Source organism: Lissotriton vulgaris, chromosome 6, assembly GCF_964263255.1.
Source record: "Lissotriton vulgaris chromosome 6, aLisVul1.2, whole genome shotgun sequence".
In the NCBI taxonomy this organism is placed as follows: Eukaryota; Metazoa; Chordata; class Amphibia; order Caudata; family Salamandridae; genus Lissotriton; species Lissotriton vulgaris.
Window position 1 is genome coordinate 1,668,118,384 of NC_141694.1, and position 16,299 is coordinate 1,668,134,682.

A 16,299-nucleotide genomic window follows, 5' to 3' on the forward strand; every position below is an offset into this window, starting at 1 on the left:
GCTTGATAGATTGGCTTGAAACTCTACAGAAAGGACCGGAGGTGAATGAACCTTTTTGCTTTAAAGTTTGGTGAAGATTTGTCAAATGGCGCAAGACAAAAAATGCTGTTCCTATAGAAACTCTGACCCATCTACAGCTTCAAAGTGGTGACAGCCACAGTATACATTTTATTGATAAATATATATTACCTAGTTATAGTTAGGACCAGCTTTTCGCATAAACAAATGCAAAAACAACAGTTGATGGACAGAATGCAGAACAATGTCATACACTCACCCCAGTACAGAGATCTGGGCCTAAATACATCGTTTTTTTGCTCACCACACCACCCCAGTTCAGACATGGCCATATGCAAATCAGCCTTGACCCTGTGCCTCATGGGAACAGTCCAGCCCGAACTGGGGTGAATGTATGACATTGTTCTGCATTCTGTCCTCAAGGGAACAGTCCAGCCCGAACTGCCAAGCCATGTCTTCCCTGGAACGGAATGAAGCATCCTAGGACCGGTTTCTGGTTATCAGCCCTCTTTAGCCAGGATAGATTGACCCCAGTGGCGTGGAGAGCACAGGACTCACGTCTGAGCATACTCGTCCCACTCGGGGTGACAAATGCAAAAACAACAATTGATGGACAGAATGCAGAACAATGTCAGAGATCTGGGCCTAAATCCATAGTTTTTTGCTCACCACACCGCCCCAGTTCAGACATGCCATATGCAAATCAGCCTTGACCCTGTGCCTCATGGGAACAGTCCAGCCCGAACTGGGGTGAATGTATGACATTGTTCTGCATTCTGTCCATCAACTGTTGTTTTTGCATTTCGCTTAAACAAAGCACAATTTTTTCTTACTAATAACTTTAGCACTGTTTGAGGAATGTTCACGAAAGTTTTAAAACTAGTGTACCAGTTACTTCAGCTGCTGTCTAGAATGTTTCGAGGTGATACGTCAAGCGAGGGCTGAGAAAAAAACACTTTTTCCCCATGCAACGTCAATGGGGCTGTTGCATTTTTTTTTAAACGACTATAGCCCGAACCGCTGACCAGAATAACACCAACTTTTGCAGAAAGGCAGATCTTAACATAGAAAACCCCTTTCCATAATTTTGTGTAAATCTATTCAGTAGTTTGAGAGTTATTAAAAAAAGAAATATTTGTATATCTAGGGACATGGATCCTTTCGGGGAGGGGGGGGAGGGATTCGAGGGCAAATTCAAGGCCCTGATTGGCGGGTCGCAACCTGAAAGGAAAGTTCCAGCCACCATTTTGTTTCTTGGTTAGTCCAGAGGTGGGGGAGGAAGAAAAGTGAACAATAACATCAGGATGGAGGTATACTGGCACCATAGGATACATCGAGGGGTCTCTGATGGACCCCTCATGGGCGAAAAATTGCCCAATTCTTTGTTTTTTATGCCAAACAGCGGATGCACTGCAGTGTTCAGTGCAGCTCCCAATTTAAGTCCACGATGGAGCTGAGGTGCTGAAATCCAGGGGAAAAAACACACACTCACTCACACACCAAACCTCCACCGTGCACGGTTGGGTGCATGCGGGGGGTTGGCTGCGGTTGAAAGTTGCTGTATTAACATACTGTAATTATATACAACTTTACGTTTAAAAAAACATAGAAATTCACACAGAAAAACAACGGTTAAAGGTAAGTTATAGTTAGATTGATGTTTTACCCACACAAAACCATAGAAATTCATCAGTTATAGTTATACTTATCTGAAGAATTAACTTTGGGCCATGAGTTATAGTTTCATAACATAAGTATAAATATAACTGCTAAATTTCTATAATTTTGTGTGGGTAAAACCCCAACGTAATTATAACATTCCTGTAACCTATGTTTTTTTGCGTGGAAAAATATTTTTATATGTATATATATAGATATAGATGTAGATATATATATATATATATATATATATATATATATATATATATCTACATCTATATCTATCTATCTATATATATATATATATATATATATATATATATATATATATATATATATATTCACTGAAAAAACCATAGGTTATAGACCATATATAGTTAGGAATTAGCATTTGCACTTTGTGACCCTCTAGGTTTTCGGAGGGGGGATTAGGATTAGGATGCTGATACATGCAAAAAGAAAAAAGAAAAAATTTAAAAATTTCGCGGAGGAGCGCCCGGTACGCGCACCAGTAAGCGAACCGGGGAGCGTACTTTGGAGAAAAAAAAAAAAGAATACATTTTACAGCTTTTGATATTTGCTATTAAAAAACCATTGAAATTCACTGAAAAAACCATAGGTTATAGATCATATATAGTTAGGAATTAGCATTTGCAAAACCTTGAAAATTCACTGAAAAAACCATAGGTTATAGACCATATATAGTTAGGGATTAGCATTTTCAAACCCTTATTTTACTCGCACAAAACCATTGAAATTCGCATATATAGTTAGATGCACTAACTATATATCGCGCACCCGCAATCCACTGCTGATGATGTCACATATTACATCATTCATGACATGCTCAGTGACATCACTGATGACATCACTGATGACATCTCAAATGACATCACTGATGACATCTCATTTGACATTACTGAGCACATCACTGATGACATCATTCATGTGATAATACGATGAACCTCTTCAGACTCTAATATAACCTTAGATACACTCAGTGTAAACAGACACTCACAGACTGTCACTCATCCATGGAGTTACTCACACACCTAGTCAGTCATGCAAAGAATCAATCACACCTCCATTTCCTCAACTATACAGTTATACACACCGTACTTATTCAAACATATACTAACACATATTTACTCTCTTATACAATCCCTGATACAAGTTCACAATGATCCATACAGCCACTCACACATTCACTGGCTCTTATGCACAGTTATTTATATATGTCAACTCTCACATGTACTGTGTTTTACATATGTACTTACTTTGACATGTAGCACTGAGATATCCATTCACTCACCAATACACTCATGCACACAGTCAACCGCCCATACAGCTGTTTCCACATGCACTTTTGAACCCATACATCTAGTGAATCAACTGCTCACACATCTATGCACAGAGTCATACACCTCCCAGCCACCCACACACACACTCAGTCTCCCATACAAATACTTGGGCAACCAATCAATAACCCATATAGTTACTCATATAGCTACTGATCAACACATGCAGCAGTTTACAGAACAACAGACATAATGATGCACAAATTAAGACAGTTTAGTCACTAACCCATGCACTCAGTGAGACACATTTAATCACTCACTCATACAGTCAGTCATGCACCTACTAAATCCTTCATCCATACACTTATACATCCACTCATTCTTCAATATGTAAGACATATTTTAACTTTACAGAAAAATACAGTCACTGGATGTTGTCATCAGTGATGTCATCAGTGATGTCATTTGAGATGTCATCAGTGATGTCATCAGTGATGTCACTGAGCATGTCATGAATGATGTAATATGTGACATCATCAGCAGTGGATTGCGGGTGCGCGATATATAGTTAGTGCATCTAACTATATATGCGAATTTCAATGGTTTTGTGCGAGTAAAATAAGGTTTTGAAAATGCTAATCCCTAACTATATATGGTCTATGACCTATGGTTTTTTCAGTGAATTTTCAAGGTTTTGTAAATGCTAATTCCTAACTATATATGATCTATAACCTATGGTTTTTTCAGTGAATTTCAATGGTTTTTTAATAGCAAATATCAAAAGCTGTAAAATGTATTCTTTTTTTTTTTTCTCCAAAGTACGCTCCCCGGTTCGCTTACTGGTGCGCGTACCGGGCGCTCCTCCGCGAAATTTTTAAATTTTTTCTTTTTTCTTTTTGCATGTATCAGCATCCTAATCCCCCCTCCGAAAACCTAGAGGGTCACAAAGTGTCTACCGTGCCCCCTTCCACCCATTCCAAACATTGTTTGTCCTCCATTTTGTGTCTCAATTCTACCAATACTCAAAATGGAGGACTCCCGTAACGCTGCCGGTTCGCGTACCGGGGAGCGCACCGGTAAGAGCTCGATAAAAAAAGGTGGGAAAGTAATTTACAGAAAAACCACTACAGACACTTTTATCAAATATAGAATAGCCCCTACTACATAGCAGTCCCTACCATTTCCCCAAATTTGATGGCATTTCATTGTGAAAAAGATGCTGTAAGCCTGATTAAATATCCTGAGGTAAATTACCTAACCAAAACACTTATGAAGTGTTAGAATTGACAACCAATCAAAATGCTACTTTCAATATCTTCTATTATTTCATGACATTTGATTGGTTATGTACCTGAATATATATAAAGAAAGAGAGAGAAACACAGCCATTTTGACTACTACTTCTTGAAGTACATATCAAGTATATTTCAACTGATAACTTAAACTTCTATTTGAAAGGTAAGATGTTATTTTAAAAACTGAAGTATTTTCTGTACTGTAAGTTAATTAGGAAAAGATTTTCTGATAGTTATATACTATCCCTCTGTAATACTTATAGAATAAAATAGACTTCTCTGTTTTAGTTATGGATGGAGTTAGACTTGTCTTGTATAATTAAGAATTGACTTAGACTTCATCACATAAATGTTTTGATATTTCTACTTCCAGTTTGATACCATACACTGCCCAACGAAAAAATCACTGTTTAAAAAACCAAACTACCTGTCTGTACTTAAACCCAACAGTGCCCTATCTGTACTGATATATTTTTAAAAAATTCATTTTACAGCATAGAAATGGAAGGAGAGCAGAAAAATAATGTGGAAATTGTTGCAGTATGCAACCAAGACACAGAACATGATTCAGAATTCTTTGATGAATCAATGGACATAGAACTTATGCAATGTGTTGAAGCTGTGGATTTCTTAATTGAAAATTAGACAAAATCTGACCAAGAATTATTAGAAGTTCTTTTTAATTTTGAAAATGAATCAGAAAAATAATAATTCAAAAATTGTTTGAGACATTATTCATTTTTATATGTATTTTTTAAACTAGTAGCAAATTGATTTTAATGTAAAATCAGACTTTAAATATACTGTGCAACTTTAAGTTTGCTCATAGTTACTTCCTTTCTTTCACTATATCATCTCCAATGTGTATTTAACATCTCTTTATCATGTCCTGCCTCCATTGTGTTTCTGCTTTCCTGACAGACTACGCTATGAATTCCATATACCTCAATAACTTCTGAAACAACCTGTTCTCAAAATTGTGAATTGTGTGCACTTTTGCTTGTGGATACATGCTAAATTCTATCTGCACATATTTTGATATATGTTCGCTGTGTTTGGCTCACACTGATGGGCAGCTTTTTGTACTGAGAATTGAGACTGTATTACTTGCTTGTTAATAAGACCAGCTATAACCTATGCATAATGCCACGTCATCGGCATTTATACAGGAACTTGAAACATGAACGTTATGATTTGCGGATATTGTGCATTGGATACATAGAATTACAATTGACTGTCAGCATGTAGCCTATAATGAAGAGACAGTAGGCATTGTTGGTTCTATACTGTTGAGAGAGAACGGAAACTGGAGACTATTGAGCTCTCATAAAAACATTATGTTGTGTATTGTGTTTTCAAACCCAGTAGACACTGCTTCCTCTAAACTCTGTTTATACATTAGTGTCTGTTTGGCCTACCAAGTGCTCTGTTACAGCATTAGTTCTCCCCGGAATGTGGATAACCAGTTCAAGTCCTTTTTTCACTAATTGTATATATTGAATCAGTCTGGTGTGCCGTAAATGATCCTGTGAATTTTACAGTAGTATGTTTTGATAAAACTTTTTTATGAATCATTGTATGTATTGACACATTGTAATATATATTTTTGTATCTTTTAAATATAGCCCTGAAGAAGTCCGGTTTCGGACGAAACGCGTTGGCTATTTTTTATCTGCGAGTGTTTCAATCAATAAAGAGAACATAACGAAGAAAAATTGACTTGTACCAATTCCTTGGGAGAACAGTTTGACTTTACTTTAGTCATAACATGAATGTTTACTGAATACTAACATTGTGTTTGCTATACAGCATTTTGGTGTGCGAGGTCAACTTGTGTAAATAGATTTACAGAACAAATTCATTTGTTCTAAATTGGGCTCTAGGGGGTTGTAGCCCAGACCATTCGCACCCTTGCTTTGAGTAACTGTTGGGAACCTGACTTGTGGTGCGGCACTTAAAGCCTCAATCCCCTTTCTTGCTGTGATAGATTACTTTGGGCTAGCCTGCACCCTTCTGTCATCCTTTACAAATATTTTTCTACGTACCTTAACTGTCCAAAGACCAACATGTTTGAGGACAACAGAGAGGAATTACTAGGTGATCTCTTTAGTAAAGAGAAAACCACTGCTCGACCATCGGCACCCCCAGTACAAAGGGATAGTCTAAAAACTAAATTCATGCGCTTAGAAAAACTGCGTAAACAAGAACTTGCCAAATGGTGGGATGGTGCAACCCTTAAAAAATATCTGGAAAACAAACGCATCCCCCGTGGACTGCGCATCCTCATTTTTCCAAACTATGAGGACTTAGAACTAGACCTTTTGGGTGAATGGGAGGAGGGCTTACATGCAGCCTCCTTCAAAATGATGGACATATTGATACGTAATGCTGATAGGAGAGGCAAAAAAATAAGAGAAGACATATTGGCCCTAGAAAAGGAAATCAGTGAAATGAACTTACCTGACTTGACTCAAAAAAACTATGAGATTCTGAAAAAGGAATTGACCAATTACCAACTGTACATTAAGGGTAAAAAACAACAAAAAATTGAGCGAGACCGTGGTGACTATGAAAGGGGACGCATATTCACCTTCGCACGAAAATTTGATGATGTAGCCCCTAGAAATACCGTGACACCTGCTACGTTAACACGCACCATAAGTGTATCTTCTAGCAGCGCGTCCATCTCCTCGCTTTCATCAATTGAAACTGACCCAGGGGAGGGAACCAGTACAGCCACACCCAACCCAATTCCAGAGTCTGATTTTTTAAAGGAGGTACAGAGATACCGCCTGGGGAACAACAAAAAAAGGGTTCAAAACGAAGAACCCGGCGGGGTGGCAAGAAACACAAGATCCACAACAAAGGCAAAAATGGGGAACAACCAATAGATCTTCATACTGAGATTGTGAACCAAAACTTGGACAGGATCATGACCGCTGATGTTGTTAATGATGTGAATGTGATCAATTTGTCATCCAAAACGTTTTCAGATTCTGAATTGTCTATTCTACAAAAAGGTTTGAATTTTTGTATAACTGAAAAACAAATGTTGGACAAAGTACATGTTGACCTTTTTTGTTTTACACGGAAGTTGAAATTAAAAAAATACTTTTCTGAGCAACCTGACATACGTGTTCCTGTTCAATATGTAAAAGATGTTTCAGAATTTACTATTGCAGAAGTTGATACTTCCCATGTCATTGCCTCATTGTATGACCAAGAGATGGTGGGAGATTTGATAACACATGCTCGCAACCTTGATATCGTTGAGGATACCACCATAGATAGTGGCTTAAAAAATCGCTCTAAATTTATGCCTTTCAGTTCTAAAACTGCGATTGATGAGTTCTCCAATCGAGTAACTCATGACCTGTACAAATTAGAAGATACACATCTTTCTAACAACAAGTGCAAACATTCGTATAACATCAGCAAATCTGAGAAAAAGTTCCTACAAACCATTCGTGAAGATTCGTCCCTGGTAGTCCGTGAGGCTGACAAGGGCGGTAATATTGTAATAATGGACTTTGTAGACTACTCAAATGAAATCAAGAGACAACTACATGATGTTGCCTGCTATACCCAATTACGAAAAAATCCCATCAAAGATATCGAAAATAAAATCAATGTGGGTTTGGTGGAGTGGAGGGAGTCAGGATTACTATCTGAACAAGAGTATAGATATTTGAGGGCGGACAACTCACGATTCCCATGTATCTATGCCCTTCCAAAGGTGCACAAAGGTGGAACATTCCCACCGGGAAGACCCATTATATCGGGCAATGGGGGTCCCACGGAACATCTAGCAGAGTATGTTGACTCCTTCCTTCAACCATTTGTACAAAACCTACCATCGTACTTGCAGGATAGTAGAGAACTTCTGTGCAAACTAGAGGATGTGACTTGGGAGGATCAGCTTTTCACGTTCGTAACCATGGACGTGGAAAGCCTGTACACCTGCATAGGCCTGGAGAATGGTATGAGATCCCTAAAGTACTTTCTTTTCAAACGCAACGCTTGTCATCTAGAACACACCCAAATGCTTCTGAATATGGCCAGACTGATCTTGACCAACAACGTCTTCCTGCATGAAGACGATTGGTACTTGCAAACAAGGGGGACTGCAATGGGCTCCAGGTTTGCTCCATCTTATGCAAACCTTTTCATGGGATTGTTTGAGATGGAGCATGCCTGGGGTCATGGCGCAGGCCAATGGATGGATGACATAATTTTTTATGCCCGCTACATCGATGACGTTTTCCTTATTTGGAAAGGGAGTGTTGATGGTCTTAATAACTATTTTCACTTCCTCAATGATAATGACCGTAACATCAAGCTCACAATGAGTTACTCCCAAAATGAAATAGTGTTTCTTGACCTCCATCTATATATAAAAGATGGTAGCATCCAGAGCAGGATGTACAAAAAGCCTACTTCCTGTAACAGCATACTTCGTGCTGAAAGCTGCCACCCCAGAAGCACTATAGCTGCTATCCCCTATGGTGAGATGGTACGGGCCCGTCGCAACTGTAGTGAAGACAATGACTTTGAACAAACAATACAAAACATGAAGAAAGACTTTTTGGCCAGAGGCTATGCAGAGACAGATGTCAACAAGGCAGAACATAAAGTCAAAAAAAGGAAACGTCATGAAACCTTAACGAAAAACAAGGATAAAAAAAGTGGTCCGCCCTATGACTCATGTGCATTTATAACTGAATACGGCATGTATAGCAATCACATATACAACATTTTGAGACGACATTGGCACCTTCTAAAAACTGATGTACTACCGGAGGGTGTCATCCCTGACAAACCCAAAGTCGTTTACAAAAAGGGCAGAACTATTAAAAACATTCTCTGCCCGAGCTATGTAAATCCACCAAAGATGAGTGGCTCAGCATGGCTTACTGACAAACCGGCTGGCTTTTTTGTATGTGGTGGTTGCTCAGTATGTGACCATGGCCTAAACAGATTGGTTGATTATAACTACAACTGTTCCAAGACATATAAGGTGACCTCGTTCATCAACTGCAATACCACCTTTGCAGTTTATGTAATCATTTGCCAATGCAAAAAGATTTATGTGGGCAGCAGCACCAGATGTCTCAAAACACGCATTCAGGAACACATTAGAAGCATAAAAAATAATGATCCTCGGAGTCCTGTGGCCCAACACATCATGGATACCCATCCAGAAGAAAAAGATATTAAATTCCATGCAATAGATAAAGTAGTATCAGGGAAACGTGGTGGCGACAGAATCACTTGCCTCAGGCAACTTGAGGCTCGTTGGATCTGTAGACTTAGAGCTGTAGATCAGGGCTTAAATGTAAACAATGAATTTCACCATTTTCTGTGATACAGCTCTATCTTGACATATCAGCCACACAAGGTGTCTACTGTTTTGGTAGTCCTCTTACCTTCTGAACAATTTGAGAACTCTAATCTGTATGCCTCTGATAGAGTTCCTTTCCTCCAAAATGGGTTTGTGTTTTCTTTCCTTGGTTTTATCCTCAGCTACAATGAATCTAGCTTTTTGTGTCAAAAGTGTATCTGACAAAAAAGATTCCACCACATAAATAACGAGAGCACCTTGGTTAGGACATTGCTTGTCCAAATGATTTGTTAGCCATGGTGTGTCTGTCAGCTCTGAGAAAAAATTGTATTACAATTATTGTAGTGGGTTTCTGGATTCATAGCTAGAACAAATACATTACACCTGACTTCGACCTTGCCCAAAAATTTATATCTTAGATCTATCTGTATTTGCATAACATGTCTTGTCGATCTATGTTTCTTTGTATCCGGGACCACTTTTTATCTCTAACCCGAGTAAATCAGGCCTACAAGCTGCAATTCAGCTTTATTTGCTAGTTCCGTTTTGACTAGCTTAAGATGGCGGCCATTATTTTGATGGTATGCATTATATGCAACAAACAAGATCGAGTAATGTTTGAATAAACGTACACTCGTATAAAATAGGCGTTTTCGTTAATTATGCTTGCTATGGTGACATTATTTGGACTAAATTAGAGACACTAGCTCTGGTTTGGTTTGGCTTGTCGTTCCGTTTTTACTAGCCTAAGATGGCGGCTTTTGTTTCTTGACTTGCTTGGTCGATATAAACAGGATCGGGCAGAGCGTGAGGTAAAACTTTCGCCAAAAAGCATTAAAGTGTATTCATCACTTAATCTTGCCAAATGGAGCCTCTTTTATGATAATGGACTTATATATGGGCACAAATGGACCCTTAACTCTCTTCTTCCTGATACTTTATCGCTTTTGCGTGACTAGGTTAAAATGGCGACTATTGTTTTCTGTGATTGCCCGGTTCCGCTCACCCCGGCACTTACCAATTATTAGACTTAATTAACTAATTGTCCACTCCTGAGGACTATATATACCCCCGCAGCGGTGCCTGCATTATGGAATCCGGATACCAGACGACCACACGCATACACGACGGACTCGCCGAATTTAAGGTAAGCCTGGGGTAGTTAACTTGCCAAGGCTTCAAAATACCGTTTTGGATATTTTCTTCACTAGGCTTTGATCGCCTGGACTCTATTTGGGCCCAAGACCTTGATACAATCCATTTCTGTGACTAATTTCCTAATGTAATTGTTTAACTTAACCATTTCAAGATGGCGGACACACGAACATATCGTCTTGCTTATTAACATGGGGGATATATTATCACAGGCTGCTGCCTCGGGCCGACTTTGCCCTCGTGCACCAACCTCATAAGACTGAAAAATAATAACTTGAATCACTGGGATTATTTAAAATAACAATGCCAGACAGTGGGTTATGCAGGAATTAATGTCATTAGACGGTTTAAAACCTTAGTATAATTTCGTGGGGCAGAGGTAAACCTTGTCACATAACATGAGCCCATCTTCTCCTTTTTTTACCAGACGTTTACCTTTTGGATCTCCTGTTAATTCTTACTGAATACGTATACGAAAGAAGACATAATTCTATCTGCCAACTTTTTACCTATAAATGCCAGATGGTGGAAAATACAGAGACTAATGTCTCAAGACGCATCAATACCTTAGCAATACTTTTAAATCCCAGGCGTTCACTTCTTTTATCTTTTATCTCTTGTCTACTCTCACTAAATACATATATGAAAGGATGCATTCCATCTGCTATCCTTTTAATTATAATGCCAGACGGTGTGAAATACAGAGATCAATGTCTCTAGACGCCTTAATACCTCAACATAATTCTTGGGTCCAAAATAAATTTTGTAACGTAACATGTGCCTTTTCCTTTTCTTTTTAAATTCCAGGCATTACCTTTTGATCTCTTGCTACCTCTTACTGGATCCATATATGAAAGGATGTATAATTGAATCCGCGAACTTTTTAATCATAGTAAGTGCATACTTTGATCCTTTTTCTAAAGTGGCTCACAATTCCCTGATTAGGTGAGCCCATAAAGTAATAAGCTTGTTGCACAATTTCAGCGTGCAGAAATATATACTTTAGAATAATTAAATAAACACGTCATAGAGTAATGGATTTCTCTCGTTATGTGCAAACTTTGTTTAGAAACTTTCATTACTAAAATACTGATATATTTACTTGTAGAATTTGACTATCTGTATACTGGCCAGGACGGAGAAGACCATTAATATAGGAACACACTGCGCAAAGGTATTGGATACTTGCCAAAAAACTTTTTGGAGCTCCTATTTGATTCTTCACTCATGTTCTCAAAATTGTGAATTGTGTGCACTTTTGCTTGTGGATACATGCTAAATTCTATCTGCACATATTTTGATATATGTTCGCTGTGTTTGGCTCACACTGATGGGCAGCTTTTTGTACTGAGAATTGAGACTGTATTACTTGCTTGTTAATAAGACCAGCTATAACCTATGCATAATGCCACGTCATCGGCATTTATACAGGAACTTGAAACATGAACGTTATGATTTGCGGATATTGTGCATTGGATACATAGAATTACAATTGACTGTCAGCATGTAGCCTATAATGAAGAGACAGTAGGCATTGTTGGTTCTATACTGTTGAGAGAGAACGGAAACTGGAGACTATTGAGCTCTCATAAAAACATTATGTTGTGTATTGTGTTTTCAAACCCAGTAGACACTGCTTCCTCTAAACTCTGTTTATACATTAGTGTCTGTTTGGCCTACCAAGTGCTCTGTTACAGCATTAGTTCTCCCCGGAATGTGGATAACCAGTTCAAGTCCTTTTTTCACTAATTGTATATATTGAATCAGTCTGGTGTGCCGTAAATGATCCTGTGAATTTTACAGTAGTATGTTTTGATAAAACTTTTTTATGAATCATTGTATGTATTGACACATTGTAATATATATTTTTGTATCTTTTAAATATAGCCCTGAAGAAGTCCGGTTTCGGACGAAACGCGTTGGCTATTTTTTATCTGCGAGTGTTTCAATCAATAAAGAGAACATAACGAAGAAAAATTGACTTGTACCAATTCCTTGGGAGAACAGTTTGACTTTACTTTAGTCATAACATGAATGTTTACTGAATACTAACATTGTGTTTGCTATACAGCATTTTGGTGTGCGAGGTCAACTTGTGTAAATAGATTTACAGAACAAATTCATTTGTTCTAAATTGGGCTCTAGGGGGTTGTAGCCCAGACCATTCGCACCCTTGCTTTGAGTAACTGTTGGGAACCTGACTTGTGGTGCGGCACTTAAAGCCTCAATCCCCTTTCTTGCTGTGATCAACCTGCAAGATATCTACAAAGGAAACAATGTATTTTTATTTTTAGACTCTGCATTGGTACCTACATGTTGGTACTTAAATAAAATAAATAAATAAAAAAAAATAACAATCAATAAACATACAATATTTGAACATTCTTTCATCCTATTTTCCCAATATTACGCTTCCCGGACCGCTTCCCGGTTCGCGTACCGGCAGCTAACCGCGCGAAAAATTCAATTTTTTTTTTTTATTCCAACATATATGAGCCTCCTCAGCCACCCTCAGAAAACCTAGGGGGTCAGGATACGTCTCCCGTGCCCCCTTATACCCATTTCCCACATTGTTTTTCCTCCATCTTGTGATTTGATTAAAACGAAACACAAAATGGTAAACTCCCGTTACGCTACCGGTAAGCGACCCGGTTCGTGTACCGGGAAGCGCTTCTACCGCGAAAAATAAAAAAAATTTTATTTGCCCCACGGGACCCTTTAATAACCGCAACATCATTCCTAGGGGGTCAAGAGGGGTCTACCTTGCCCCCTTTCATTAAATTCCCCCTTCGTTTTTCTACTCCTCTTCTCTCTCGATCCTACCGAGAGACAAGATGGCGGCCGGTCCGGACTGTTTAGAATGTTGACAGACACCGGAGAGCCAATCAGCTTCGCTTCGCGAAGTTCCGTTACGTGTCAGGTACGCGAACCGGAGCGCTAACCGGAGCGCTGTCACAGATATATCTGTTTTTTAAAACGTTAATTTCTCAAAATCCTCTGGAGCACATATATTGAGACATAGCAAAGGCACGTCGGGCAAACCATATCTACAATTTTGCCAAGTTTCGTGTAAATCCATTCAGCCGTTCGAGCTAAAAGTGAGTCCAACCGCCCTATGGAAAACTCAATGTTAAAAACGCGTTTTGGGACCCCCCTTTTTTCTCGGCCCCCCCTTGACGAAACCCCCCCACATTTTCAGGCGCTGCTCAGAAACAAAATGTGCCATTTTCCTGAAATTTCAGCCAATTCCGTCCACAAACGCCAAAGTTATTCGACATAGAATTTTCAAAAATCCCATAGGAAAAAATCCTAACTATATATACCTACTGGCGACCGCCAGTAGGTAATATATATATATATATATATATATATATATATATATATATATATATATATATATAGAGAGAGAGAGAGAGAGAGAGAGAGAGAGAGAGAGAGAGAGAGAGAGAGAGAGAGAGAGAGAGAGAGAGAGAGAGAGAGAGAGAGAGAGAGAGAGAGAGAGAGAGAGAGAGACTGGTATGGATACTTAACGCCAGCTAGTAGGTGTTGGCGTGCTGTGAACCCCTCTCGGTCTGGTGTGACACGGATTTACCTGCAATTTCTTTGGTGATGCATGACACTGCTACCGTGTCACCCCCCCTCTGTGCATGAAAACAAACCATTTGGAGAATCACCAACACGAGGGGAGAGATGGAGGCAGTATTTCGCTGCCTGATTAAGGGGGACGAAGGACAAGACTTTTAATTTTCTGCACTGGCTGTCGTGTGGGAAAGTGGTACGCCGTCCACCACTGTGTGGAACCATCACTGGATGTTTAAGGAAAACCCCTCACTGTATGGGTCCCTGCGGTGGACCACATGGCCCATAATGCAGCATTGGCAGCAGACGTGGTTTGTCAGAACTTTCCACCTGCGAGGCAGGTACAGTGCGTGGCCACAGAATGGGAGTGGTGTCAGCTTCAAAAATCATCGAAGTAATGGCCCCTGTGTTTGTTAACGGACTGAAACGGGCACTGAAGATTCCTATCTAAAGGATGAAACGCGTCTGCATAGCGGTTCAGGAACTAACCTGTCTGTCAGCGCTTTTTACATTATTAAATGCTACCTTGTTCCCCCGGAGTTGTTCACACTTTCTTCAGTATGCTGGTTGGAGAGAGACTGGTATGGATATATATATATATATATATATATATATATATATATATATATATATATATATATATATATATATATATATATATATATATATATATATATATATATATTCTTATTTAGAAATATACCTATGGACAGATGGGAAGCACCAAGCAAACATTTAAATTCTTACAGTATTAAAGACACTGTGTACTTACAGTACACAGTGCTACATTCATTAACTTGGTAGTCAGCCTTTCGCAGTATTAACTAAGAATGGAGTCCCGGATTCTTAAAAAATGCTCTGGGTAACCAATGAGTGTGTAAATGAGTTCCATTTAGATTCATTGCATGAAAATGTGTCTTATGTGGACATCCTGTGTTTCCGCAATGGTTTTGGGGGTTTAAGAGAATGCGTTGTGCTAAGGTGGAATGTTAGATTATATTTACCACATGGTAATTAGAGTGACTTTATGACATGGATATGAGTTCATTGATTGTTGTAGAGATGCAGTACATGGTGAAGTGCAGGCTAACACTCATTTTGAGCTTGAGGGGACCACCGCCTGATTAGAATCAAAATCAAAACATGAGAAATACACAGTAAGACTGAACACCATCTTGCCGGCCTGTGATGGTCAGGCCAAACTTGTAAGGAAATCTTTGACTTACTGGTTTTCTTGTACATTAGGATTTCAAAGGAATTCATCTCGTAATTTTCAAAGGTTTCCCGCACTTTGTCAATTGTTTCTTTATCTGTTAACTCCCCATACATGAAGCTGCGATTTAAACAAGAAATGCAGTTAGTCGATAGTTTTAAACAAGCATTGCCAAGGCAAATAGGTCTGGCTTCGACTAAATCTTTCAAGTGTCAATACTGAATTCATTATAAATGTAATAAAAGAATGAGATTATATGTATGTTTTTAGGCTTCACTTCTATTGATGCTTACACCATTTTTGCAAATATATTGTATACCTACTCCACGAATATTAGCAGGGGCTTCAGGTCAGTAAATTGTAAATTGATACTTGCATAGCGCACTACTCACCCGCAAGGGTCTCAAGGCGCTTGTACGAATACCGCTGTGGAACCCATCCTGGCTTTCCCTGTGAGGCGTCCACTCCTGGGAACCCCCAAGGTGGAGGCCAGGCATCCTTTAGCGTTGTGGGGGCCGTTGTGGAGATTAAGCAAGCTATTGCCCAGAGTTGCAGAGTGGGACTCCATGATTGGAATAGTCACCGAGGCGAGAATTATCAGGTCCATGGAATTTTGAGCCCAAGACCCGCCGAGGCAGGGAATTGAACCCTGGTCCTGGGCTAGACCTTTGCATCAGGGTCTGCCGCTCTAACCATTGAGCCACACTTCTCCACAGGTCAGTGATCTTCCACTGTTGGCTT

At 39.2% G+C, this 16,299-nt stretch overlaps 1 protein-coding gene across 1 annotated transcript in view; it reads right to left on the minus strand.

Annotated features, from left to right (window-relative positions):
• The window catches only part of LOC147709279 (voltage-gated delayed rectifier potassium channel KCNH1-like), an 815,455-nt gene that overhangs the window by 575,138 nt on the left and 224,018 nt on the right, over nucleotides 1-16,299 (minus strand). Inside the window, exon 4 of the mRNA XM_086925924.1 lies at nucleotides 15,572-15,678. Within this exon, the coding sequence (XP_086782050.1) occupies nucleotides 15,572-15,678 (107 nt within the window). The remainder of the gene's footprint in view (nucleotides 1-15,571; nucleotides 15,679-16,299) is intronic.